The sequence below is a fragment of the Oncorhynchus mykiss genome, chromosome 6, assembly GCF_057628025.1.
Source record: "Oncorhynchus mykiss isolate SJ-2025 chromosome 6, ASM5762802v1, whole genome shotgun sequence".
NCBI lineage: Eukaryota > Metazoa > Chordata > Actinopteri > Salmoniformes > Salmonidae > Oncorhynchus > Oncorhynchus mykiss.
Genome location: NC_143027.1, coordinates 23,256,284 through 23,284,117, shown reverse-complemented (window position 1 = coordinate 23,284,117; position 27,834 = coordinate 23,256,284). Strand labels below are relative to the sequence as shown.

The window sequence follows — 27,834 nt, the reverse complement described above, 5'->3', positions numbered from 1 at the left end:
TTCCGGCTAGCAAATAACACATGGAAATAGCCCACTTTATTTTCCCTTTATTTCTACATCAATGTAATGCTCTTTAAAGTAAATTCAACAAAACAAAAATAAACATACTAAACAAAAAGAGCACTTGTTGTTACAAGAAACTGCTATGTCCTGTTACAGGAAACGGCTACAAAGTCCTCTGCGACCGACGATACATGAGAAGGATGAAAGTGCTTGTTAAAGATAACTGTAAAGGAGGAAAACAAATCAAAAGCACATTAGTTATCCCTTTATTACACAGGAGGTTGGTGGCAACTTAATTGGGGAGGACGGGCTCATGGTAATAGCTGGAGCGGGAATAGTATCAAATAGATTAAACACATGGTTTCCATGTATTTGATGCCATTCCATTTGCGCTGGTCGGGCCATTATTATGAGCCGTCTCTCAGCAGACTCCACTGCTTTGTTAAAGACCTGTATAAGAACTGCTTGGCACCAGTTTCCCTCTGACACACACGCTCGGAAACACTTGCATTTACACCGGATTCCTGGGCCATTGCAGGGATGCCTCCTATGGGGAACTACGTGGTGGACAGCTTCTTAAATCACACGAGGGAAGAGAAATGAAAGCCCAAGAATATCAAAATAACTCAAAAACCCAACTGGACAAAGTGTAGGGGCTCCTCCAGACAGACAAAGTGTAGGGGCTCCTCCAGACAGACAAAGTGTAGGGGCTCCTCCAGACAGACAAAGTGTAGGGGCTCCTCCAGACAGACAAAGTGTAGGGGCTCCTCCAGACAGACAATGTGTAGGGGCTCCTCCAGACAGACAATGTGTAAATCCAACCCCTCCACATACTCATCATATCCAGCTATGTCCCACAACAGCACCAAAAGAAAAACAGGCTCATCCCTCATGGGAGTCCTTCTGTGGGTGACATAATACTGACTCATTTTCAGCTTTATTGTTTGATGTATTTCTGTAGCAGTGTCTACTTTAACTGAAATGCTATGCAAAACAACGAATGGTGAAACTGCCCTACAAGCCTCTAGCCTCGCCATGCCAGAGTGCAACAGGGACACTAATGGAAGCCAGAAGGAAATGAGTGTCTAAAGGAGCATTACTCTGAACCTAATTTAGCCCTCAATGTCAAACCTCAGTTTGGGAAAGTATGACCAGAAAGACCCACATGGCTTTGAGATCTGAAGCTATGGACTACTTAGTCCAGCCATTGAAATGTACACAGTATAAGCTATTCAGGGGGTCATTGAAAGAGATCAACAGTCAAGAGTTTGGTCTAAGCCCTCAGATGGTTTACAAGATGGCTGTCCAAACTATACATGGCTCTTTCACACAGTCTGCTGATCAGGTAGAGAGTTGTGAATAATAACAATTGCTGAAATCCCGTGATTCATTTGTGTCCTGCTAGTACGACAAGTGGCATTATTAATGATTGGCAGTCTTGAAGGATATCATTTTGGACATCGTATAGGGTTGTATTTGTACATTTAATGCTCGTAAAACCCAAAAATCATTAATAACAAAAGGCCAATATTGATGGCGAACAACTGAAAAGCAAATATCAACTACTACAAGCACAGTGAGAATATCTGTGTGCATGTACGAGTGTGTGGAGCTCCTGTCTGTATGGTAGAGGTAGTGTGTACATGTACTGTATATGAGTGGGGTATGCGTGACCGTATGTGAGTGGGAGGTGGGGGTATAGTATTAGGTTGTTGTTTCGGACCACCATTCTGTCAGTGCATGGGAATCTCACCGATTTGGGCCATCTTTTCTCACGGCCCTTCAGATCCACTACTGATAAACACGGATTATCCTGTGGCAATGTAATTGTCTAAATTTGAGACAGCAATTCAAGAATACAACATCAATAAATAATGAAAACAGGTACTGATCGCAATCAAATGGAAAACCACTGCAGCATCAAAACAGGAACATGCCCCCTTAAAAAAATAAAGATTCCCGTTTCCAACAGGTTGAAATTATAGTTTTTTCCAGCAATCAGCAAAAAGATAGAAATGAAAAGGTTTATGGTGACTAATTTGGTAAGCCACTATAAAAGGATTCTTCTATACATCGTTTCTTAAACGCTATATACTTATCTGAATATATTATTTATGTTGCAAAAATGTATCTGAGAGGAGTTTATTGAAGAGAGATGAAATAAGTGACTTCTCAATTCAGCAGGAGAAAACCGAGCTAACCAGCTAAGAGAACAACACTGGATGTTCCACAGAGACAAGGTACTATACATTTCATCCCCTTGTACTATCCAGCACTTCCTCGGTTTATATAGGACATGACGCAATGGTGGTTGAGGATGTTCAAAGGGAAAGATTGTGATGCGTGTATGACTCAACTTCATATTTTAGGGCTGTTTCATTATGCTCAACTAATAGCAAGGAAGTTAGTTACTAAATAAGCAGTCAGTGTTGGGTAATAAATTCACCCATCCTGCAGATGAGGACACATTGGTAAATGAGTTCCTGTCATCACAGGAGGACACTGATACAGTAACATGACTAAAGCACATCGCTTAGTGACCCCATGACAACCATTACACCACTTCCTATTAAACCCTGGTTGTGATGGATTGAACGTGATGTCATGTCCAAGTGCCTGCTGGGTAAATTGGGGGGGGGGGGGTCATCCTAATTTGAAGTGATGGGTAAATGAATGCATTTCCACAGCCTCTCCTCAAGTTTATTTAGGTCTCTGAAAACAAGTGACAATGCCAAATTAAATTTATGCCGCGTTCAAAACAACTGGAAACTCGTAAAAAAAACTAGTTCCGACTGGTAAAAATCTATGTGAACAGTCATCCAGCTCGGAATTCCAACTTGGGCATTCAGGCCTCTTTCTAGAGCTCTGACTTTCCGACCTGACGATCACTGACATGATTGATCTGAGTTCCCAGTTGTTTTGAACGCGGCATTGGTTCAGAAGCTCTGTCATAATACCAGCTGTCAACATTATCTACACCGTCTACCATTAGTGTGTGGCACCTATTCACGCCAAGAGAGTTGCAAAATGGAACCATCCAGGAGAGGAGTCATACTTTGATGCAATTCAAAAACTAACACTTGTTAGATCTCAGTAACTCCCAAATACCCTCCCTGCTTAGGGCAGAGTCCTAACTTCAGACACATAACGCAAGTTGAAATTCTGCCCAAGTTCATCCAGGTGTTCCCCAGAAGTCAATGGAAGGTCTTGCCAACACAGTCCAAGCCTATTCTGGACACTAGAAGTGGTTTCTGAAGCACTGGAGCTTCAGAAAAGTCCCTAGGGGATGGATGATGGTACCACTCCTGTAATTGAACTATAAGTGGGTAAAAAAAAAAAAAAATGAACAGAACACAAGCCCTCAAGAAGACTTTGCAGCATCATTCGGAGATGACCCTCTCGTGCCCCCCCTGGACAGTGGGACCAGACAGGCTATCCTTGCTCTATCGCTGTCCCAGTCCTACACCACGTCGACAAACACTACCAGCAGTCCTCTGTGTGTTGTCACACACCCTTCCATCAATCTGTCCATTCATCCATTCCTGTGCATAACCACCATTCAAAGTGCTTAGCATCTAGCAAAAACACCTTGTTCACCTCCTCCACTACATCTGGCATTGCAGACCTATATTCATGAAAATCCATATTTTGCAGCACACACGTACATGGGACATTCTGCAGCTCCTGAGCTCATCAGTAGAGTGCCTGACCGTGTCAGTGGCTAGCTGAGTATTGGCTGGGAGGCTCGGCCTAGCCCCTCCCAGGGCCCTAGTTGGAGCTGGCTGTGATGGGTTCTTCCAGCTCCAGTTCCATGGGATTGGGAGTTGTATTGATCTGGAGGCTGCCGTAGCAGGTCTTACAAACACGGGTGGGCTCAAACAGCTGCTGGCTTGGCACGGGTATCTTCTGGTCGCAGCAGCTGGCACAGAATACATTCCCACAGTTCCTACAGGGGGAGACAGTGAGACAGCACAGGTTCAGTCTCCATCACAGAGGGGCTGTTTAGTGGATATGAGAGAAAAATCCATGCAGCAATTAAAAGTAAGACCCTTTGATTTAATATGTAGCGCACAATCTTTATACTCATCATAACTTGTTATACTGACACCCCGATAAGAAAACCTGACATGGTCCTGTATGTTTTCAGACTAGTGGCTCAACACTTTGGTCACTGATTAGACATTTCCAGGTGGAAGTATTGGCAAAAAGGCATAAAAACAAAAACTTCCCCTATAGCCCACTCACTAAATGCACCCCTTGCACTGCCATGAAAAACAGATGAGTTGTTAATAGATATTTGCAGACAACTGCCAGCCATTCTCAGCTTCATGCTCATACCTTCCACGTGACCAGACAGGAGATGGCCATCACGGTCATGTGAGAGCCATCTGACTTTCTTAAGGAGAATGCTGCCAACATAAAAAGTGTCTGAGCGGGGTGGTTTTCCAATAGGTAAGGGGTGGGTTAGGTTAGGATGAAGTCAACCAAAAAGGTGGAGCAATGCAGGATTAGAGGGAAGGTAGGTGAGAGGGGAGAGAGGGGACAGTGAAGCCGTATCTCACCAGACCTCTTGGACAGGCTCCCTGTCACTGTGGAGGAGAGGGTACAGAATGGACAAGAGCAACCATCAGTGTGGCCCAGACCAGACTCACAAACACTGCTCTCATCTAGTCTACACTGCTAATACAGACAACATCTCTCCCTATCACACTCACTCAGATCCTGTAGAAACCTTACTTTCCCAGTTCCATGCATAACAAACACTAGACCTCTTTACATGGGCTGCTCCCATTATGGCCCAGATTCAAAAACGTTCCTTCACTGTGGTCTTGACTGGGTGATACCAGTAGCACATACTATGAAAAGGTCGGTCTTGAATGGCCTCGATTTAAACTGCGCATTCAAACAATCTCTACATTTCACTAGAAGTCTGCAATCAGCCCTAAACAGTTTTGAAAACGTCGCAAATAGCCCAAATGTTAACATATTGCCAACAAGCTAATTGTCATGTAAGGCCTTTACACCCGGGCTCAAACACAAGGCGCCTTGTAAAAGCTCCAGTTGGCATAACAGAGAAGAAACTAAAATGCTCTGTTTGTAGGCTACAATGTGGCATTGTGAGCATTCTGTTGGACAGGGACCAACATGATGCTGGTAAACTAATTTGACTGACTATGGCTTAACTAAAAGGTACAGACAGCTTATAGATATGCAGCTTTGGGAGCACCGTGGAAATGAAAATAGCAGTGGCAACATGTTGAAGCTGTCCCACATTGGCCCAGAGTACCAGGGAAGTAGAAAGGATAACAATGAGGAAATGAGAAAACCAAAAGAGGCAATGCAGAGTTGACAGCACCTGCATGGCAGATCTGTCCCATTCATAAGCACATCCACAACATCCATGAATAAAACAACATGTTTGTCTTCTCTCACAAAATGGTCATGATAAATGATAATGAAAATTGCCATTCTATTACAGATGTCTGCGGGCATAAGGCTAATCACAAAGCAAAAAAAGAGCCAAACGGAATAGCAGGATCTCAGGGGGAAGGAATAAATGAGTAGAAAACTGATATAAACAAGCTTGAACTGAGGCAGTGTCTCCTGAGTTAAGTCTCATCACATCAGAAGTGATAGCAGTGTGTCTAAGTGCAGCCAAGGCCCGGTTCAAACCATAGCAAGGACAAAAGCCTGTGGTTAGTTACCTGCAGTGATGCTTCCTGGTGGCGAGCCAGAACCTACTCTCACACCCGTAGCACTGGGCTGCCAAGTGGTCCGGGTACCAGCGGGTCACCTGCAACAGGCAGCCAAATGGCAGTTCTCAGCGAGTATCTTAAGGTCAGCCAAACTTTATCTGTGAACTCCCAGTCTCTACAGCCACTATAGTCCATCATTCATCTTCCACCCCTCCTCCAGGTCCCCTATAGTAGCATCCCATTCGGCCAGGCAGCTTACCTCAGTGTCATTCTTGTCCACCTGCTCCCAGCTAGCCTCTGAGAAGAGCTCTGTGCTGCAGCGGGACAGGCAGCTAGCATCCAGGTTATACTCAGAGTCTGTCATTGAGGTCTGAGTGGGAGGGAATGAGAACAGAAACTCAGTATCTTTGTAATTTCACATCTGACTAAATATTAACAATTAATGTGGTTCTCCCCTCAAATGTCTAGTTCCAGCACTGTCAGTCTGATCAAATCATTTTTGAAAATCCTCACTCAAATCACTTAGTCACAGCTCTTAACTGCCTAGTCATCTCTCTGCAGAACGAGGCCGGGTCTTACCACTTCGTCTCCCATATCTCCGTTGATCCTGAGGGATGCTGCGTGGTGATGGCTCTCCAGGCGGCTCCACAGCTCCTGCACCTGCTTCTTCAGTGTCTCCACCTCCATCTGGTGGCCTGCCTCAATCTGCCTCAACCGCTGCTGGATGGCGTCCGTGTGGAGCGTCAGCCCGTCATCGTCCAGGTGATTGCGGGCCGGCTGCTCGGGGCTGGGTGTGGCGGCAGGGCGCCCCAGTAGGGCATGGAGGCAGCGGTGCTGGGAGCAGCTGCCCCGGCGGTGGTGGGTCAGGGAGCTGCAGGAGGCCAGGGACACCTGGCGGCTCAGTGGGGCCCGCTCCCCATTCACCTTGGCCCAGTGAGGGCCACTGCAGGTCTCCCCCTCCAAGCTCTCGCCATTACACAGACCCTCCCTGCTGGGATCAGCACTCAAAGACTGGAAGGCACTGACGGAGGGCCGCTTGTGTCCTCCATTTGAAGTCCTGGGTACCCCCTGCTCTGGCTCTGCCTCCCCGTTCACTCTCCTGTGGCAGGGGGGTTGACTCCTGCCTTCAGAGCAGGGCTGGGGGCCTGCACAGATGGATACCTGCACTGGGGCCTCTGGCCTGGTGCAGGCCTCTTCAGTCAGAGTCTCTGTTGAGCTCTCCATGAGGGAGGCCCTCTTGTCAGCCTGCACCAGGACCTCTGAGAGATGTCTGCTGGACTTAAGCTCTGGTGGAAGGTGATTCTCAGCAGCCACTGGTGTCCTCTCTCCAAAGCCATTGATCATAGTTCTAAGGGCAGCGTGGGCTGGGCTGGGGGTGCTGGTGCTAGGGTTGTGGTCTGGCTCCTCCTGGGCAGTACGGTTCACCAGAACATGCTTCACCAGCACTTCTTCCTGCTTCTCTACCACCTCCTGCTCCTCTGGAACGGCCACCTCCTGCTCCTCTGGAACGGCCACCTCCTGCTCCTCTGGAACGGCCACCTCCTGCTCCTCTGGAACGGCCACCTCCTGCTCCTCTGGAACGTCTGTGGGACTGCCTGGAGAGACACTAGACTCCTCCTCAGGCTCATCTGTGCCCTTCTCTGGGTGATGCCCATTAGTGATAGTAGCCTCCGTCTGATTCTCAGCCCCATTGATGTTAGCTTGTTTATCAGCCTTACCATCACTGGTGCTGGCCTCTTTCTCCATCTCTCTTCCATTAACATTAGCATCAATCAGAGTTTGAGCCACGGCAATAGGAGGAGCAGCAGCGTTAGCTTCTCTCTGAGTATCAGCACCAACCTCCTCCTTTGTTGCTTCCTGGAGAATGTTCTCCATCTGTCCCTCTGCCACAGCCAGCTCAATGGAGAGCTCAAGCTCTTCTCCTGCTGCTAACAACCCCTTGGAGGCTCTGTCTCTCAGCTCAATCTGCCCTCCTTCAGGGCTGTCTTCCGGCTCAGAGTCGGCCGTGCCTGCCTGAGGCCCTGCTGCTCCAGGCTGGCCGTTAGCACGCCCTTCCTGAGCTCCCCCTCCGTCGGGCCCCATAGCGATGTTGAGCTCCAGAGAGCGCCGGTGGTCCTGCCACTTCTCATTCAGGTTTGGGTCACTGGAGCGCCGGTTTGGGGCCAGCGAGCTCCCCAGCTCACATGCGCTGGGCAAGTTATCGAAGGAACGGGTCTTTGGACGTCTGTCGAGGGAGGAAAGAGATGCATTGAGTTGATTAGCACATGGAAAAAATAGCCTTTTATCCCTAAACAATGGCTCCGTATCATTGAGGCCTCATGATTGAAGTGGAGGCTGTGTATATAATTATAGTGTTCAGGATTAAGACATGCATGTCCACAAATGGAAAATAAGGAGCGAAGCATAGCTCATGTAAAATTTGTGTTGTAATCAAATGTATCCCCATAACCTATTGATCAAGGAAAAACTAAAAACAGACAGTTAATCTTGCAGAGAAAAAAAAATGGAACGGATTCAGCACTGTTTTTGAAACACGTCCTCAACACAGTTATCGTCAATAACAAATGGCTACAAAAATACTTTGAGGTATGTTGTAAACTGCCTCAACTGACTTATTTTTTTATCTTTTCAAGACACTGACAAAGTCATGAGAGATTAAATAAGCAGAGGATAACACTATTTGCATCTCCCAGACCGATCATTGTGTGAGTGAAAAGCAATTAGGCAGCTGAGCTGGTTATAGAGCAGGTTACAGAGCGAGGTCCCTCTGGCTGTGGTGCCCGAAACCTGGGTCTATCTTACATCAGAGGGAGCAGAGTGGCAGGCTCACCTGCCCAGGGGAGTGTCCTCAGGGTTGGCACCTGGCACAGGATAGGGTGCACACGACTCGTCAGAGGGCGTGGTGGGGGAGGAGCTGGGAAGGTAGACTGCCGTCCACAGCATCAGGTTACGTACATGACACACTGGGTGGAGCACCTACAACAACAGACCCAACTTTAGATATAGGAATATGCTGGGGGTTGAACATAAATATTAATGTATTTGATGGACAAAATATTCACACTTGAGCAAGCAAGGCAAGACAGTACAATGTCAACAAAGTGGCCACAAAAACAGTTTTAAATAGATAAGATGACATTGTTTGTGTCATAAATTAAAGTTTAGTTCTAGGACCATGAACATTTTTAAGTAAACAAAAATAAAATGATAGCACTCTGGGGCATCCCCTAGAAGTACCCCCCCCATTGTATAAAAGGCATGGAGGAATGTTCCAATATAAAAGGGGTGAGCAAACAGAGAGCAGACATACAGTCTCGGAGTGGGAGGAGTAGAGCATGTTCCTCAAGGCGCGGTTGGCTGGTCGCAGCAGTGACCACACGGAGCAGGTCCTCTCCCGAACCTGACGGTCCTCCCTCTCCTTCCCACTGTTGCACAGGAAGGTGCCAAAGAGACACGAGTAGGAATGCTGCACCATCTTCACCTGCACAGACAAACACAGGACCAGAAACACACAAACATGTCGGTGCATGCTCAAATCTCAGGTATGATAATGATAGTGAGTAAAAAATGCCATGCATCTCGGAGCCTAAAATATGACAAAACTCTCCAGGGTAATTACAGATCAGCTAGATAAAAACAGTAACTCAAACCAACATTTGACTGTCATTCATACTAATCAAAATATAAACATTTGAGTTGCATCCAATTCCTGACTAAGTGAGTTTGATTCCATCATATTCAGGTCTATGGTCATCCTCCTTACCAGGAAGGCCTCATTGAACTCAAAGGAGCATGGGAACTGCCTTTGGAGCTGGTGAACACAGTCCAGCCACTGCAGGAAGACCGGGCAGCGCTCGTTCAGGTCCTCTGAGTTCTCCCCGTGGCCACAGCGGTCAGCAAACTTATGGCCAAAGTCCAGCCACTCAGTCTCCACCAGCACCTGGAAACCCTGTAGAGAAATCATATCAACAGCAAGAGATACATTTCAGTCAAAATGGATGTTATACTTTAAGAGGGGCGCATATGCATTTATTCCAGCCATCTAAAATGTGCCTCTGTTTATGTCTAATTGTTAATCAACCTAAAAATGTTCCAATACAACGATCAACGGGGCCCAATGATCATCCCAGCCAGCCTACCTCAATGGTGCGGTAGTATGGGTCCAACAAGAGCTTGGACAGGGCAGCGATCTGGGGCGTGCGGTCCCATCCGTCAGAGCAGTGCACCAGAACAGGTCTGTGGTCGCGGTCCACAGCGTTCAACACCAGCAGGGCAGCCTTCAGCAGCAGAGACAGATGCTGCAGCCACTTGGTGCTCTCCAGAGCAGACAGCCAGCTACAGAGGGAGAGCCGGTTAAGCTGTAGTGTACACAAACTACTCCCATACACTCAGTCACACCAAGCACTGACTTATAAACACAACAGCTCATCTTAGATAAAGACAAACCAAAGACCTCTAAATGTGACGAGCAAGAGGCTCTTAAATATGTATGTTTAATATGTCAGTTTCATTGAATTTGACCATAGTTATGAAAAGGGCTTACAATTATTGAGTCTGAGTACTTTCAACAACATACTCTTGGTTCAAGGGAGACATTTTGATTCAATTACAAATGGCAGAGTGGAATGTGAAAGTTCCAATGGAAAGAGATCCTTTAGTTGTGGGCCGGGTTCCTAAACCAGAACCAGATGTGTGGGCAAGGCTAAAACCCAACCCAACTTAGTACAGTTACTACGCCACCATGGCAACAAACTGGAGTGGAGTAGGTGGTCTCTGCTTGTGTAATTCATCTTGGATTGTGAGCCTAGTCGGAATGGACCTCCACTGTAGTGCTAGAGGCACAACTCACTTGGCCGGGTCTGGCATCTGGGTGCAGAGGAAGCGCAGGGACTGGAAACTCTTGCGGATGGAGTGAATGTTGGCCATGCCCATGAACACAACCTCACAGTTGGGGTAGTACTCTGTATGGAGGAGGAGATGAGTCAGTTTGTGACAAATTAACATATCACTAATACCAAAACAACTACTCTAGGGCAGAAAAATAACAGTACAGATTGCGAGTTTGTACAGTTTTTCTGTTGATATTAAGTTGACAATAACATGCTTCCATGCAAACCCATTGACCTCAGTCTCCTGGATTCACTGGCCCAGAGATGAGCCATCTTACCTGGGCATTCACAGCCCCCTCCCTTGGCCCTGTTGGCCACAGCCGCTGCATAGGACCTGGCATCCAGGATCAGCAGCTTTTGTGGCTGGATGGCCAGTGTCTCTACCTCCGAGCTGTTCGTCAGGGACGATTCTGAAACACGAAGAGACACAACCGGAATTAAATCTCTGCATAGGTGATGACAGTCAGTATTATCAAATAAAAGTGGTAATAAATGTCTAAGAGGGACCAGCACAAGTCCTGACAGGCCCACATTGCACAACCATGTGTCTGCAGCAAAGCCACACAAACAGATGGGAAGGTGCTGCTTCAGCACTCTGCATGTACGGTATGGGTGTGAGAATGTGTGCATGTTTGTGTGTTGTGGACTGACCGAAGTCAGTGTCCACGAGGTCATTGGTGCCGATGATTCCATTGGTTCCATTGATGTAGGATCCGTTTGCCAGGTGTTTGCGGGAGCTGCAGTCCACAGCACATGCCCTGGCGATGGACTGGACCAGGTGCTCGTCGTCTGCATTCCTCCAGCCCCACCAACTGACCTCCGGCTGGCCGCAGCGGGCGATCACAGCCCCAGTGCTCTGGTGCCTGGAGGACAGGGGAGGAAAGGCATGGGACAGTCAGGAGAACAGACTGCACTGTGTGGGAAAACAACATGGAGCAACTGATCCATTTGGCATCTGGAGTCAATAACAAGGAAAAGGATTGGGTCCAAAAATAACATACATATGCAAAGATGGAAGCCTCCTTACTCATGAAACACACCTCGGGGTGAAAGGAGTTGTCCTTGCTTTGCATTGTATTCACAGATAACCTATCCCTGTTCTCTCTCACTGACTAACAACGCTACACAAAGACAGAAAGCCCCACCTGAACACAACGGCCGGGAACCTCTTCCAGGAGCGGAATGCTGCCACGTTCTCCAGCTCCTTGTCTGTGATCCAGGCTGGCACCAGGAGCTGCTGCGGATAGCTGGAGCACAGCCTGGCAATGCCAAGGGAGAGAGGGGCAGGGGTTAGAACAGGAGGGCAGGGGTTAGAACAGGAGAAGAGGGGGGGCAGTGGTTAGAACAGTGGGGCAGGGGTTAGAACAGGGGGGCAGGGGTTAGAACAGGAGGAGAGGGGGGGCAGGGGTTAGAACAGGAGGGCATAGGTTAGAACAGGAGGGCAGGGGTTAGAACAGGAGGAGAGGGGGCAGGGGTTAGAACAGGAGGAGAGGGGGGGCAGGGGTTAGAACAGGGGGAGAGGGGGGGCAGGGGTTAGAACAGGAGGGCAGGGGTTAGAACAGGGGGGCAGGGGGGCAGGGGTTAGAACAGGAGGGCAGGGTTTAGAACAGGAGGGCAGGGGTTAGAACAAGAGAAGAGGGGGGGCAGGGGTTAGAACAGGGGGGCAGGGGGTTAGAACAGGAGGAGAGGGGGGGCAGGGGTTAGAACAGGAGGGCATAGGTTAGAACAGGAGGGCAGGGGTTAGAACAGGAGGGCAGGGGTTAGAACAGGAGAAGAGGGGGGGCAGGGGTTAGAACAGGAGGCAGGGGGTTAGAACAGGAGGAGAGGGGGGGCAGGGGTTAGAACAGGAGGGCATAGGTTAGAACAGGAGGGCAGGGGTTAGAACAGGGGGGCAAGGGTTAGAACAGGGGGGCAAGGGTTAGAACAGGAGGGCAAGGGTTAGAACAGGAGGGCAAGGGTTAGAACAGGAGTGCATAGGTTAGAACAGGAGGGCAGGGGTTAGAACAGGAGGGCAGGGGTTAGAACAGGAGGGCAGGGGGGCAGGGGTTAGAACAGGAGGAGAGGGGGGGCAGGGGTTAGAACAGGAGGGCAGGGGTTAGAACAGGAGGAGAGGGGGGCAGGGGTTAGAACAGGAGGGCAGGGGTTAAAACAGGGGGGCAGGGGTTAGAACAAGAGGAGAGCAGGGCAGGGGTTAGAACAGGAGGAGAGGGGGGCAGGGGTTAGAACAGGAGGAGAGGGGGGCACAGGCTGAGTGATGCCTCTAAAAAAGTTCCTATTCCTGGACATCTAATCGTGGACAAGGTCCTTATCTACAGGAGGCTCCTCACCAGTGGAGGACAACAGTACAACCAGCCTCTGTATCAGACACAAAGAGCAGTGTGTGCAGCAGGGTGACAGCAGACAGTTATCATGGCACTACCCTGGGAGGCCTGGTAATCAGATCAGCCCTGTAGGATGCAGGCTGTCAGGGGGCTGTTAGCTGCTCATACCTGAACTTGCTGTTGATGTCAGATATCCTCCAGGCGTTTTGAGTGTCGAAGCCCATCCTCTCCACCTCATTCTTGAACCAGGAGGTCACATGCTCTCCTAACAGAGCACACAGGGACACATGAGGAGAGATGAGATTAGCCAAAATGACGGGAAGGATTTGGGTCTGTCACCACTGAGTAGAGGTTGTCTGAGGACACCGGTGTCCTGGTCTATGTACCTGGCCTGCACAGCTCCCCGTGCTGCTCCTTCTCCCCGGCATACACGTCCACACACCAGGCATGGAAGGGGAAGGAGAAGAGGTCCTCCAAGCAAGACGGAGGGCGGACCGCAGCGTTCAGCCGCTTCAACCACTCCTGACACTGCTCTAAGGTGGAGAATTGACACCTGGGAGACAAGCAGCACAATCATACATACTAGCTTATAGGCCTAAACCAAGACATGAACATCAGCAAAAATGTTGCACGCAATATGCATGTGTGTATTGTTTCAGTTGGTCCTCCTACCTGACGACCTTACAGTCCTTGCAGGTGACATGGAGCTGGAACATGTCACGACACTCCACAGTCTCTATGAGCTGCAGAGGGACCTGGTGAGAGAATAAACACAGACACAGGAACACAACAGTCACACTCTGGTGTACCACAATCTCCAAACCAGCAAGCCGACTTTCTCACGCACAAACAAATAAGCTCGTTTCAGGCTCTAGGCCTACATGTGCTCTACAGTCACACAAGGGGACATTCTAAAGTAAGAGAGCAGAAGTCACGAGCACATGCAGTAAATGCTTGTGCAATATCACCACCAACAAAATGTCTACATTTCAAAACAAGTTAGTAGGCTAGTTAAATGTTTCACGTTAAGTGTGATAATGCCGATAATGCCAGGAGAACTAAAGGCTACACTGCTGTCACCTTGAAAATCTGAGCACAGACTACTCCTTCACAGCTGCAAACTAGCTGCATTAGATGTCAAATAGCATTTCCCAGGCAAAGGTTGCCATTTTCACATCTCCTTTAGCACCGCCTTCCGATTTGATGTGCTTCCCTCGTGTACTGATTCAGTACGTAAAACTGCTGGATCAACGTGCAGTAAAATGTTCATCTGCAGCCCTAATCGCCTCATACTGTCTATTAAACCCTCATCTGATCTAGGCAAATAACCACCAAAACTACAGTATTATACTGAAGAGATCCAACATGTAGCTTCATGGGCAACTCAACCAAATTCACATAAAAATGTAAGTTATAGATCTAGCCTGATAATTGGTAGATCCGTTCTAAGCTTTCTCGATCACACTGTAGTGGCCAAAAGTTTTGAGAATGACACAAATATTAATATTAATTTCCACAAACTGTGCCGATTCAGTGTCTTTAGATATTTTTGTCAGATGTTACTATGGCATACTGAAGTATAATTACAAGCATTTCACAAGTGTCATAGGCTTTTATTGACAATTACACGAAGTTGAAGCAAAGACTCAATATTTGCAGTGTTGACCATTCTTATTCAAGACCTCTGCAATCCGCCCTGGCATGCTGTCAATTAACTTCTGGGCCACATCCTGACTGATGACAGCCCATTCTTGCATAATCAATGCTTGGAGCTTGTCAGAATTTGTGGGTTTTTGTTTGTCCACCTGTCTCTTGAGGATTGACCACAAGTTCTCAAATGGGATTAAGGTCTCGGGAATTTCCTGGCCATGGACCCAAAACATCAAAGTTTTGTTCCCCGAGCCACTTAGTTATCACTTTTGCCTTATGGCAAGGTGCTCTATCATACTGGAAAAGGCTTTGTTCGTCACCAAACTGTTCCTGGATGGTTGACTTTACCCCAGTCCTCAGCAGTCCAATCCCTGTACCTTTTGCAGAATATCAGTCTGTCCCTGATGTTTTTCCTGGAGAGAATTGGCTTCTTTGCTGCCCTTCTTGACACCAGGCCATCCTCCAAAAGTCTTCACCTCACTGTGCGTGCAGATGCACTCACACCTGCCTGCTGCCATTCCCGAGCAAGCTCTGTACTGGTGGTGCCCCGATCCTGCAACTGAATCAACTTTAGGAGACGGTCCTGGGGCTTGCTGGACTTTCTTCGGCGCCCTGAAGCCTTCTTCACAACAATTGAACCGCTCTCCTTGAAGTTCTTGGTGATCTGATAAATGGTTTATTTAGGTGCAATCTTACTGGCAGCAATATCCTTGCCTGTGAAGCTTTTTTTGTGCAAAGCAATGATGACGGCACGTTTCCTTGCAGGTAACCATGATTGACAGAGGAAGAACAATGATTCCAAGCACCACGCTCCTTTTGAAGCTTCCAGTCTGTTATTCGAACTCAATCAGCATGACAGAGTGATCTCCAGCCTTGTCCTCGTCAACACTCACACCTGTGTTAACGAGAGAATCACTGACATGACGTTAGCTGGTCCTTTTGTGGCAGGGCTGAAATGCAGTGGAAATGTTTTTTGGGGATTCAGTTCATTTGCATGGCAAAGAGGGACTTTGCAGTTAATTGCAATTCATCTGATCACTCTTCATAACATTCTGGAGTATATGCAAATTGCCATCATACAAACTGAGGCAGCAGGCTTTTTGAAAATTAATATTTGTGTCATTCTCAGAACTTTTGGCCACGACTGTACAGCGTCCTTGTGCAAAATGGTACACAGCATCATCTGGATATGTATGCAACAAAAGTTCAACATTCACCTTCTGCTATTTCTGTCAAGCCGCCTAAGCGTACAATTTGATGCATACGTTGGATTTATCCAATGTAGTCACCATATAGACCGCAATGCTGCACGACAAACACAGCGTTCCATTGGACCAAAACACAATGACGCTGTAGGTGTGATCGAGGAGTGAGTTTAGCTTGTGTCTTTTTACTTTCAGTTTTGTACAACAGCTTCAAACAGCTGAAAATAATATTGTTTTGGGTTATTGAAAAAATAAATGTCACAGTGTTTTAGATCATACACTCATTCTCAACACCCCTCAAACTCATCTTTGGACCTCGAAACCAGTCCCACTGCTTTTTTCCCCCCAGGGACTGATTAAGACCTGAAACACCAGGTGGGTGCAATTAATTATCAGGTAGATCAGAAAAACAGCAGCACTCGGACCTCGTAAGAGTTAAATATCCTTACTTTACACTATACATTGCTTGTTTGGTCACAAACTGAAATTAGGCAAACATTATAGAATTTTAGCAACCAGGAAATGGAAGGGCAAAGTTTCACCCAAAAGCACATTTTCTGCTCTGCAGTGACTCAGAGGGGAGTGCAGCGAATGCTGGTTTTACAATTCCAACACGGTCCAATGCCATGCAGAATGGACAGGCGGTCAGTGTTCAACAGGTTCACACACACACACACAGTTGCCATGTCATTATCCATCCCAGCCCAGTCTGTGAGCAGGGCAACACGCTGTGCATGCAGGGGCTGCTGGGTACTTACTGACACCTCACAACAACTGTCACTCTGTTGTTCAAAACAAAACAGGAGAGACAATAAAGACAAGGGAAACAGAGTTAAAGCGGCGTCTGTTCTGCTGCTATTGCCTGGCCACACATTCCTTACGCTCTGTTATAATTCCTGCTCTCTAATCTACATCTGACCACACAATGAATTCCTCGGATGCTTGTTAACGGCCTGCCTCACTGCGCGCTCTCTCTCCCCATTCTCTCTTTATGTGAGTGGTGAACCACAGCCATGTGACGCAAATGCTTTACCATCCAATCCAAATGTGTGAAGAGAACACACACTCCGTTTTATTAAACATAGTGAGATCCAGCTCCAATATAACTAGACTGACGGCAGAAATGGGAGGGGAAAAAAAAAAAGAAAAGAAAAAAATCACAGGTGAGCTAGCCGGTAAGAACTGGAACATTTTAACACCGGTGATTGAGCAAAAACGTCCCTGTATATGTAAAAACATGCCAATCCAAAAGGCGCAGAACCTGCACAACAATGATGTTTATCACTACGGTACTATACTACTACAGTGAGAGGAAGTGAAGCAGTGTCATTTGTTTGTAAATTGGGGGAATGTGTTCTATACTACGAACAGTGTAATAATGAGATGTCAATTTCTAAGAATAACCACACATTGGTAACAAAGACGGTCTTTATATAACACGGCAAAAGGGGGAGAGGGCGGAAGTGTTGTGCATCCCTGATGGGATCTTTGCAACCATGGCAACGGCAAGTGGAAAGAGAAAAGCAAAACAACTGAGAGAATGCCCTCTCCAGACTGCCTGCCTGCCTTGTTACCACAACAGTAGTGGCACACTGTCACTGGACCCAGCACACAGTCTCCATTCATAAAAAGTCAAGGTGCACAGAGACTGGAGACAATAGGGTTTCACTTTACTGACCAGCTGTAGAGTTTCTTCAGACACTTAGGCACTGTCTGTGAAATTAAAGTGTGTGTTAGAGCTGGGTGATAAACTGTGTGCTATCAAGTCCCAAGCCTTCACTTAGTTAGTCGGCAGTACTTACATTTACGATGGAGTCTTTGAACTTGATGTGGAGGCGGTAGCTGGACATGGCGATGATTGCATCCTCCGCTCTCCCCACGTACTTTGTGAACTCCCCATGCAGCTCGGGAAAGGGCACCTGGCACCACAGGAGGGAAGTTATCAAAGGGCACAGAACCTTATCACTTGTAAAGGTGCCATATAAATACACACCTACATACTCTAAATTACCATTACAAACACATGTAGAAGAATGACTTTGCGATAACTGTACAGGCATGACTTGGCATTGTGCTAACCAACTCCGGCAATTAGTGTTCTCACCTGCAGGCTCCCCTCCTCCAGGACTGGGGGCTTCTTGGGGAAGATCTGATTGGCCTGGATACATTCCATGCTCTGCGGCCCCTCCTCCTCCTGCCAATCAGAAAATATGTTGTTGATTATGTGGAATGTCCGTTGTCTTGTAAAATAACTCAATAGTCCACTACTATTCCCATTCACTGGTTACAACCAGCATCGACTGTAGCCATTCTCCAACCACTCCCACATTTAACCATACCTCTAACAGTAACTTAATTGAATAGGCTTTCACAAACAGCCAATGATGAAGCCAAATGTAATCAGAGGAGTGTTGATACTAAAACCAACTATAAATAGGTGTGGTCTTAAATCATCCCTGTGCAATCTCTCAATCCTCCACACACACACACACACCAGGCCCAAGTCCCCTGCGAAGAGTACCTCACCCTTGGCTGACAGCCTGGCATGGTACTAAAGTTTGTCTGTGTAACCCAGTTCAGAGCCAGAAACAGATACCAGCTACAGAGCACACTACGCCAAGTACAAAATATCATAAGTAATCCTTTTACAACCAAGTGTCTTAAATAATTACAGGTCTAAATGTAATTTGGTTGGCTAGATCCAATTATGTTCCCCTTTGATTTCTATTGGTATCCGTCTGTGCCACACGTGAGGAGCTCTTTGATGTTGCATACCATACTTCTCAATTTAATGAGCATATTTCAGAAACCCACAGAGGACATTTCTTTGATGGCAATGTGAGGCATGAACACGTAAGCAGTTAAATAGTTTTTATTCAGGGACTAAATTGTAGAAAAAATGTTTAAACTGCCTTCTGAAACGGTGCCCTGTGCTCTTTGCTTTGTCCTGGTCCGTTTCAGCAGCACCCTGGGGCCCATGGGAGGAAAGGCTAGGACACAATAGGAGTTCAGTCTAGTGAGAACATAATGGCAATACTGGCAAGGACAAAGAGAGATTAGGGTGGTCCGTAGACATTGCAGATAAAAGACATGGCTGGGGCAGCAGGCTCAGTGCGACCATCCCACCAACTGAACGCTGTCTGGGAGCCAAGCTCAGTGTCCTGTTCGCTCGCATGGCTGGGGTAACACTCTGTAGGGGCCAGTTAGGGGGCAGGCACAGGAACGCACAAAACACACAGGCAGACACACATACATAAAGAGACATTCACATCAGGTATTTACGGTCTGAAAGACACTCGCCCATCAGGCAAACCAGGAGTATTTTTTTGGATTGATATCAGGTATTTTATATCTCCTTGCTAATGGGGCAACCTCCACAAGCAGGCTCAAGTTGCGTGACTGCTGAGGTCACACCCCCACCCAAGTTATAGGGCTACCCTTAATGTCAATCCCCGCACACACACACACTTTCAGAGCAAGGTTTATGATTGACCAAGATGTAACTCATCACACGCAGTGGTAATACTACTCCATATCACTAAGGCTTCCAGTCAAAATCAAACCATCCCTGCTGAGGCAGCAGACTGGGTGGAACTTTGACACTGTGTCCGATGCAACCATCTAGCTACCAGTAAACACAGCGGATTTAAAAAGGCTGAAAATCAATGGAGTTTCCGATTCGGCAGACAGCACACACACAGATAGCTCTTCTTCACTGGTAGATAGAAAACGGTCATGATGAAGGATGCACTTTACCATGGCCCTTGTGAAGGAGTGTGGGTCACTGGACAAGGAACACAGGCCTTCTTCACTGGACCCCAAATATAAGTCTGTAGAGAGTGGAACAAGGGGAAAGATTTCATTTGATTGCGCCATAAAACTGGACTACAGTAGTCTCTTATTGCAGAGGATGGATGAGAGTAACACCCTGCAGTACCTGGATTTGGAGTGCAGGGCACACAATTTCATTCTGTGTCACATGTAGAAAATGAAATACAGCCCTTACGCAGACAATAGGTTATCACTTCAAAATGATAAGAAACTAAACAAAATGAGTAGCGAGAACTGTGATGTGCACCGGTTTTGCTACATACCAAAAGAGAACAAGCAACAGATGAGGTGCTATCCTGATGATCCTGTTTTGCAAATTTCAGTTAGTGAAGACATTGAATTCTGTAGGAAAAAAAAAGAGAACATGAAACTAGTTATTATAAGGAATGAACAAATAGTTAATCTGCAAACAGCTTACTTTTTGCTGGAACATTCAATCTACAATAGACCTTTTCATTCCCTGGTAAATATAGCTGTGCTGGTGGGTACATTAGGCTGCAAGTGAGGTGAGAGACACCACTTAAAACACATTTATGTAATGGGAAAAAGCCATTTACGTCCAGTTGGGCCACAGTATACTATGCTCACCAATTCTGATGGGGGGGGGGGGGGGGGGTGTAACTGTAAGATAAGATAAGATACAGCTACAGTGTATTTGGAAATAATTCAGACCACTTCCCTTTTCCCAAATTTTTACATTACAGCCTTACTCTAAAATGGATTAGACAAAACAATTTCCAAACAATACTCGAAATTGAGCTCAGGTGCATCCGGTTTCCATTGACCATCCTTGAGATGTTTCTACAACTTGAAGTCCACTGGTGGTAAATTCAATGGATTGAACATGATTTGGAAAGGCACACACCTGTCTATATAAAAAGGGTTCCACAGTTGACAGTGCATGTCAGAGCAAAAACCAAGCAATGAGGTCAAAGGAATTGTCCGTAGAGTTCAGAGACAGGATTGTGTCAAGGCACAGATCTGGGGAAGGGTACCAGATCTGGGTAGGGTAGCATTGAAGGTGCCCAAGAACACAGTGGCCTTCCGAGAGCTGGCCACCCGGCCAAACTGAGCAGTCGGGGGAGAGGGCCTTGGTCAGGGGGGTAACCAAGAACCAGATGGTCACTCTGACAGAGCTCCGGAGTACCTCTGTGGAGATGGGAGAACCTTCCAGAAGGACAACCATTGCTGCAACACTTCAAATCAGGCAGAAGCCACTCCTCAGTAAAAGGCACATGGACAGCCAGCTTGGAGTTTGCCAAAAGGCACTTAAAGGACTCTCAAACCATGAGAAACAAGATTCCCTGGTCTGATGAAACCAATATTGAACTTCTTGGCCTGAATGCCAAGCGTCACATGTGGAGGGAACCTGGCACCATCCCTACGGTGAAGCATGGTGGTGGCAGCATCACGCTGTGGGGATGTTTTTCAGCAGCAGGGACTGTGAGACTAGTCAGGATTGAGGGAAAGATGAACGGAACATTGTACAGAGAGATCCTTGGTGAAAACCTGCTCCAGAGCACTCAGGACCTCAGACTGGGGCGAAGGTTCACCTTCCAACAGGACAACGACCCTAAGTACACATCAAAGACAATGCTACAAGGAGTAGCTTCGGGACAAGTCTCTGAATGTCCTTGAGTGGCCCAGCCAGAGCCCGGACTTGAACCCGATCTAACATCTCTGAAAAGACTTGAAAATAGCTGTGCAGCAATGCTCCCCATCCAATCTGACAGAGTTTGAGAGGATCTGCAGAGAAGAATGGGAGAAACTCCCCAAATACAGATGTGCCAAGCTTGTATCATACCCACGAAGACTCGAGTGTAATCACTGCCAAATGTCCTTCAACAAAGTACTGAATAAGAGTTCAATCTTAGTTTCATCAGACCAGAGAATATTGTTTCTCATGGTCTGAGAATCCTTTAGGTGCCTTTTGGAAAACTCCAAGCAGGTGGTCATGTGACATTTACTGAGTAGTGGCTTCCATCTGGCCACTCTCCCATAAAGGGCTGGTTGGTGGAGTGCTGCAGAGATGGTTGAACTTCTGGAAGGTTCTCCCACCTCCACAGAGGAACTCTTGAGCTCTGTCAGAGTGACCCTCGGGTTCTTGGTCCCCTCCCTGACCCTCTCCTCCAGATTGCTCAGTTTGGCGGCTAGCTCTAGGAAGAGTCTTGGTGGCTCCAAACCTCTTCCGTTTAAGAATTATGGAGGCCACTGAGTTCTTGGGAACTTTCAAAGCTGCAGAATTGTTTTGGTACCCTTTCCCATATCTGTGCCTCGAAAGAATCCCGTCTCTGAGGTCATTTAAAAAATGTTTATAAAATGTGCCACAAAACATAAAAATTAAACTGTTTTTCTGTCATTATGGGGTAGCGTGTAGATTGTATTTTTTTTTAAAGAATCCTGATCATTTAGAGAATAAGGCTGTAACGTAACAAAATGTGGAAAAAGTCCAGGGGTCTGAACACTTTCCAAATGCACTGTATAAACGTGTCATTCATTACTCATTCTACATTTACAAAACAGAGTAGAGAGCCAGCACAGTCTGTCACTAAAATGCTGCTAGCAGTGTGTGGTACTGCAATGAAAAACTGAGGATTAATTTTCCACGTTCATTGATACTTTCGTATTAGTAGGGTCTACTCTGTTCTTCAGTGCATTCAGAAAGTATTCATACACCAACTTATTCAACATTTTCTTGTTACAGCCTGAATTAATGTTTTTTTTAAATGTTTTATTCTCACCCATCTACAAACAATACCCCATAATGACACTGTTTTTAGAAATGTTTGCAAAATTGATTGAAAACGAAATAATGAAATATCTAATTTACAGTATTTACACCACTGAGTCAATACATGTTAGAATCACCTTTGGCAGAGATTACAGCTGTGAGTCTTTCTGGGTAAGTCTAAGAGCTTTGAACACCTGGATGTTACAATATTTGCCCATTCTTTTCAAAAATCAAGCTCTGTCAAATTGGTTGTTGATCACTGCTAGACAACAATTTAAGTCTTGCCATAGATCTACGAGCAGATTTAAGTCAAAACTAACTCGGCCACTCATGAACATTCACAGTCTTCTTGGTAAGCAACTCCACTGTAGATTTATACTTGTGTTTTAGATTATTGTCCTGTTGAAAGGTGAATTAATCTCACAGTGTCTGGTGTAAAGCATACTGAACCAGGTTTTCCTGTAGGATTGCCTGTGCTTAGCAACATTATGTTTGTTTTTTTATCCTGAAAAAAAAAAAAATAAAAAAAAAAAAATAAATAAATAAAAACTCTCCAGCCCTTAACAATTACAAGCATACCCCTATGATGCAGCCACCACTACGCTTGAAGATTTGGATTTGCCCCAAATATGACACTTTGTATTCAGGACAAAAAGTTAGTTGCTTTGCCACATTTCTTTCAGCACTACTTTAGTGCCTTGTTGCAAACAGAATGTATGTTTTGGAGTATTTGTATTTTGTACAGGCTTCCTTCTTTTCACTCTGTCAATAAGGTTAGTATTGTGGAGTAACTATAATGTTGTTTCAGGTTTCTCTTATCACAGCCATTAAACTAACGGTTTTAAAGTCACCATTGGCCTCATGGTGAAATACCTGAGCAGTTTCCTTTCTCTCCGGCAACTGAGTTAGGAAAGACGCCTTTATCTTTGCAGTGCCTGGGTGTATTGACCACCCAAAGTGTGTGTGTGTGTGTGTGTGGGGGGGGTACAGAGATGTGGTAGTCATACAAAATTAATGTTAAAACACTATTATTATTACACTATTGTCCATGCAACTTGTGACTTGTTAAGAAAATGTTTACTCCTGAACTTTATGCTTGCCATAACAAAGAGGTTGAATACTTTTTGACACAAGACATTTTAGGTTTTCATTTCTAATTAATGTGTAAATATATTTAAAAACATAGCTCGACTTTGACATTATGGGGTATTGTGTGTAGACCAGTAACCAAAAATCTCAATTTAATTCATTTTAGATTCAGGCTATAACACAACAAAATGTGGAAAAAGTCAAGGGGTGTGAATACTTTCTGAAGGCACTGTACATTTTTGTCGTTCAGACAAAGGAAAGGGGGATACCTAGTCACGTCTTCGGCACCCGGAAACAGTGGGTTAACTACCTTGCTCAGGGGCAGAACGACAGATTTTTACCTTGTTAGCACGGGGATTCAATCCAGCAACATTTTGGTTACTGTCCCAACGCTCTAACCACTAAGGCTATCGTTAGAAAGATTAAGTTCTCATCTATTTCAGTCAAATAATGTCTAAGCGTTACGGTATCCATATGACCGATTCTGTTGGACCAAACCTCAAATAGAGAGTTAAAATGGCTTGTTGTCAGAAAGGAAGAAGTCATCTTTCGTCTTTTCTGTGAGTGGGAGGGGCTTGGTGTCTGTGTGTGTGGGAAGTTGCACAGTGCACACAGCACAGAGGGAGTCAAAACCAAAGACACAGAACACTCATACATTATATATATATTTTTTAAACAAACCTCAATTTCTGCGATACAGGCATTTGGAACTTTGCTCTAAAACATGAATTCAAATGAATTCTATGTCGCCCAGCCCTACAAACCAAGCCATTTTGCCTTTACATTGCACCTTCATTGTCTCACCTCAACCTACCTGCATTAACAGTTCCACAAATGCTTGTAAAATGTCAGACCCTGCAGACTGAAAGAGCCCGATTCCTTTCTGAACCGTAGAACCTGAACCTACTAGATTGTGAAGACCTAGGCACAGCCTAAAGGGGCGTCATTCTGTCACCTGACTGAGCCGAGAGCTAAGTTAGCAATGCATGCTCCAGAGGTACCCTCCTCCTCACTGGCACTGACTGATAAAACATATCTGTCACACACACGCACACTGGTGTGCGTGCGGACATACCAACAAAGCATGTTTTTTTTTAACATCAGCAGGCTCGTGACCCATGGCCTCAGCTCAGTCTGGCTCTGTGTGCAGAGTCACACAGGGCAGGCTTAGCGCCTCAGTCCTGTCATGTGACTACCATGCATCTGATCTGAACCTGCAACACTCAAGCAAAGGCTTAAAATCATCATCTCTCAAAGTGAATACTTCCCATCTCAGTGACGTAAGGAGGATATGAGGAAAGAGTGAGGATCTGTGTGACGTTCTGGGGAAGAGTAAAGGTTGAGTAGTTGCATGTGCTGGTCTCGAGAACCCAAGAAGGCTGATAACTTCCCTATTATGGGTTCTCAGCTGAACATATGGACCACAGCTCCATGTTAACTACAATCCTGTGGCTCTGTTTTAACATTTAGAAACGTTACTAATCCTCACCATTTCCCTCACAAGGCAAAAAGGGACGTTCACTGACTCCACTGTAGTGCAAGGGAATTGGAGTCATGATAAGGGCAAGAGCTAGTCTAGCTGGAATGTTCTGACAGATAAGCCTGATATTATCAAAACATGTGACATTCAAAGCCAATCTATCCAGCAGTGAATAAAAACATGTTTCTCAAACTATTTATTGTTAACTGTGTGAATCACCAACACTGATCGAAGACCAGTAGAGAAGAACTAGCCTATCAGATAATTTTACTAACACATTAGTAATCATGCATCAAGGCATGATTTTTGAATTCCAGATAGCCAACTAACGTTACTGGTGAACGGTAGCAGTTTGCCTTTCTTGTTATCTTTACAGAGATTAAGCTAGCAAGGCAAGCAATTAGAATATGGTGCTGAGCGATGAAACAACATTTATGTTATTTTGGGGTTATTAAAACAAAGGTAGGTTTAATTATTTGAATTCCATTTCGTTTCATTTCAGTCTTCGGGACCCCAAACGTTTTGGTTTTTGCACTAACACTACACAGCTAATTCAAATAATACATTTGATCAAATTTGATTAAAAAAAACAAAACGTGCAGCCCTTGGAGTCACGAGCACCGAGTTTGGGAAACGCTGGTGACAAAATGTAGTTTGTCAACTGGAGGTGCACACAGCAAATGGATCTGTACAAAGAAAAATATATGAAGTGTATATTTTTTAGTTGAATGATTATTTCTCTCTGATATGAAAGATAAGGGGTATATTAACATACATTTCAAAAAACATTTTGCAAAGCGATGATTAGTGTCACAATTATTGTTTACACACAGCCAACCGTGGCCGAAGCAAACAGCTGAAAACCCTAGAAGGGCTTTCAAGAGCTAACTAGCTAGGTACACTATAAATACGCAAAAGTATGTGGACAGCCCTTCAAAAATGTGTTGATTCAGCTATTTTTAGCCACACCCGTTGCTGACAGGTGTATACAAATTGAGCACACCGCCATGCAGTCTCCATAGACAAACATTGGCAGTAGAATGGCCTTACTGGAGAGCTCCGTAACTTTCAACATCATAGGATGCCACCTTTCCAACAAGTCAATATGTCAAATTTCTGCCCTGGTCAATTGTAAGTGCTCGTATTGTGACGTGGAAACAACGGCAACAGTGGCTCAGCCACGAAGTGGTAGGCCACACAAGCACACAGAATGGGACCGCCGAGTACTGAAGTGCATTGCACATAAAAAGTCTGTACTCAGTTGCAACACTCACTACAGAGTTCCAAACTGCATCAACAGCACAATAACTGTTCGTCGGGAGCTTCACGAAATGGGTTTCCATGGCCGAGCAACCGCACACAAGCCTAAGATCACCATGTGCTGGAGTGGTGTATAGTTGGCCGGCATTGGACACTGGAGCAGTGGAAACGCGTTGTCTGGAGTGATGAATCACGCTTCCCCATATGGCAGTCCGACGGACGAATGTGGGTTTGGCGGATGCCAGGAGAACGCTACCTGCCCAAATGCATAGAGCCAACTGTACATTTGTTGGAGGAATAATGGTCTGGGGCTGTTTTTCATGGTTCAGGTTAGGCCCCTTAGTTCCAGTGAAGGGAAATCTTAATGCTACAGCATACAACAACATTCTAGATGATTTTGTACTTCCAACTTTGTGCAACATTTTGGGGAAGGCGCTTTCCTGTTTCAGCATGACATTGCCCCCATGCACAAAGTGACGTCCATACAGAAATGGTTTGTTGAGATCGGTGTGGAAGAACTTGACTGGCCTCCACAGAGCCCTGCCCTCAACACCGTCAAACACCTTTGGGATGAATTGTTACACCGACTGCGAGCCGGGCCTAATCACCCAACATCAGTGCCAAACCTCAATTGAAGCAAGTGCCCACAGCAATGTTCCCGCGCCTAGTGGAAAGCCTTCCCAGAAGAGTGGATGATGTCATAGCAGCAAAGGGGTGAACCAACTCCATATTAATGCTCATGATTTTGGAATGAGATGTTCAACGAGCAGGTGTGCACATACTTGTCGTCATTTAATGCATGTTAAAGGCCGATTCGCGACGTGCAATAGAAAAATAGCAATTTCAACAAGTATTATTGGATAACTAGCTAACTCAAGGTTAATATTAGATAGCGAGACTAATCATAAACTACGTTAACGTTAGTTAGCAGGCTGGCTAATTATCCATTCTCTGTTTCTCATGTTAACTGTCAACAATTGATAGACAATTTTGTACCCGATTAGAGTTTACCACGTTAGTTAGCTGGCTAACTTGGGTAGTTGTTGTTTCCTCTTTGAGCCATCTTATAACGTAGCACACGTTAACGTTACGCCAGTTTGCTAACTAGTAGCGGCGAGCTAGCCTAGTCCAGTCAATCGAAACAATATACATCACATGGCTAGTTAGCGGCTAACGTCAGTTAGTTAAGCTGTGAGAATGCTATTTTCTCGTTATGACTTTGACAGGTCAAAATAAATATATTGCTGTTTGGGTACGACGTAGTTATGCTTCTTCCAGTCCTAAAGTTACAGTTAGCTAGTAATCGTAGTCAGAGCTGGCCATTGCTTGCTCTTTCTGGAACTGTTTTTGTTGTTGTTATGAGGGCGGACCCCAAAACTGAGGCCTCTGTCAAAACACACCGAAGCAGGAAAACAACCGGCAGACTCACCAGAGAGAAAGCAATGACAATAGAAACGTTAATGATCCAGTTGAAGATCCGTGCACTGGGTTTGCAATAAATTACACGTTAGGAAATACATTTGTCATATCCGAGGCCAGTTTCAATACGTCCCGTAGAAGAATCGAGTCGCCATCGCTGCGAATCGCCAACCCAATATTATACGTGACGTCGTACGCAACGTAACCACGTTTATTTGGATGTGGGGGATGGGTACGCAAACGAATCACATGAGCATGTA

General features: G+C 45.9%; 1 protein-coding gene across 18 annotated transcripts; it reads right to left on the bottom strand.

Moving 5' to 3' along the window:
* Window positions 1-30: 30 nt before the first annotated feature.
* Window positions 31-27,737, bottom strand: LOC110525520 (phosphatidylinositol-3,5-bisphosphate 3-phosphatase MTMR3). Of its 18 annotated transcripts, none has more exons than XM_090237273.1 (23): window positions 27,585-27,737; window positions 19,859-19,937; window positions 19,521-19,594; window positions 17,869-17,958; window positions 17,567-17,683; window positions 16,523-16,546; window positions 13,582-13,664; window positions 13,296-13,462; window positions 13,078-13,174; window positions 11,734-11,847; window positions 11,240-11,451; window positions 10,867-10,998; window positions 10,549-10,660; window positions 9,839-10,034; window positions 9,463-9,648; window positions 9,010-9,180; window positions 8,530-8,675; window positions 7,263-7,923; window positions 6,279-7,214; window positions 5,959-6,069; window positions 5,709-5,797; window positions 4,566-4,592; window positions 31-3,949 (listed from the first exon to the last, which is right to left on the bottom strand). In XM_090237273.1, the coding sequence occupies exons 3-23, from the start codon at window positions 19,521-19,523 to the stop codon at window positions 3,772-3,774; spliced, it is 3,852 nt and encodes a 1,283-aa protein (XP_090093399.1). In that variant the 5' UTR covers window positions 19,524-19,594; window positions 19,859-19,937; window positions 27,585-27,737; the 3' UTR covers window positions 31-3,771. The 18 variants fall into 18 exon arrangements, with proteins under 18 accessions (XP_090093399.1, XP_090093410.1, XP_021461371.3 ...); XM_090237284.1 differs by having other exon boundaries at window positions 4,571-4,592; XM_021605696.3 differs by having other exon boundaries at window positions 6,279-7,923.
* Between the last annotated feature and the right edge of the window lie 97 nt (window positions 27,738-27,834).

Bases quoted from the DNA above. Each gene is read 5' to 3' on its own strand.
- LOC110525520 (XM_021605696.3), bottom strand. The intron at 17,684-17,868 runs GTGAGAACACTA...CTGTGGTGCCAG, and splicing joins TGGAGGAGGGGAGCCTGCAG to GTGCCCTTTCCCGAGCTGCA. The intron at 4,593-5,708 runs GTAACTAACCAC...TCTCCTCCACAG, and splicing joins ACCAGGAAGCATCACTGCAG to TGACAGGGAGCCTGTCCAAG.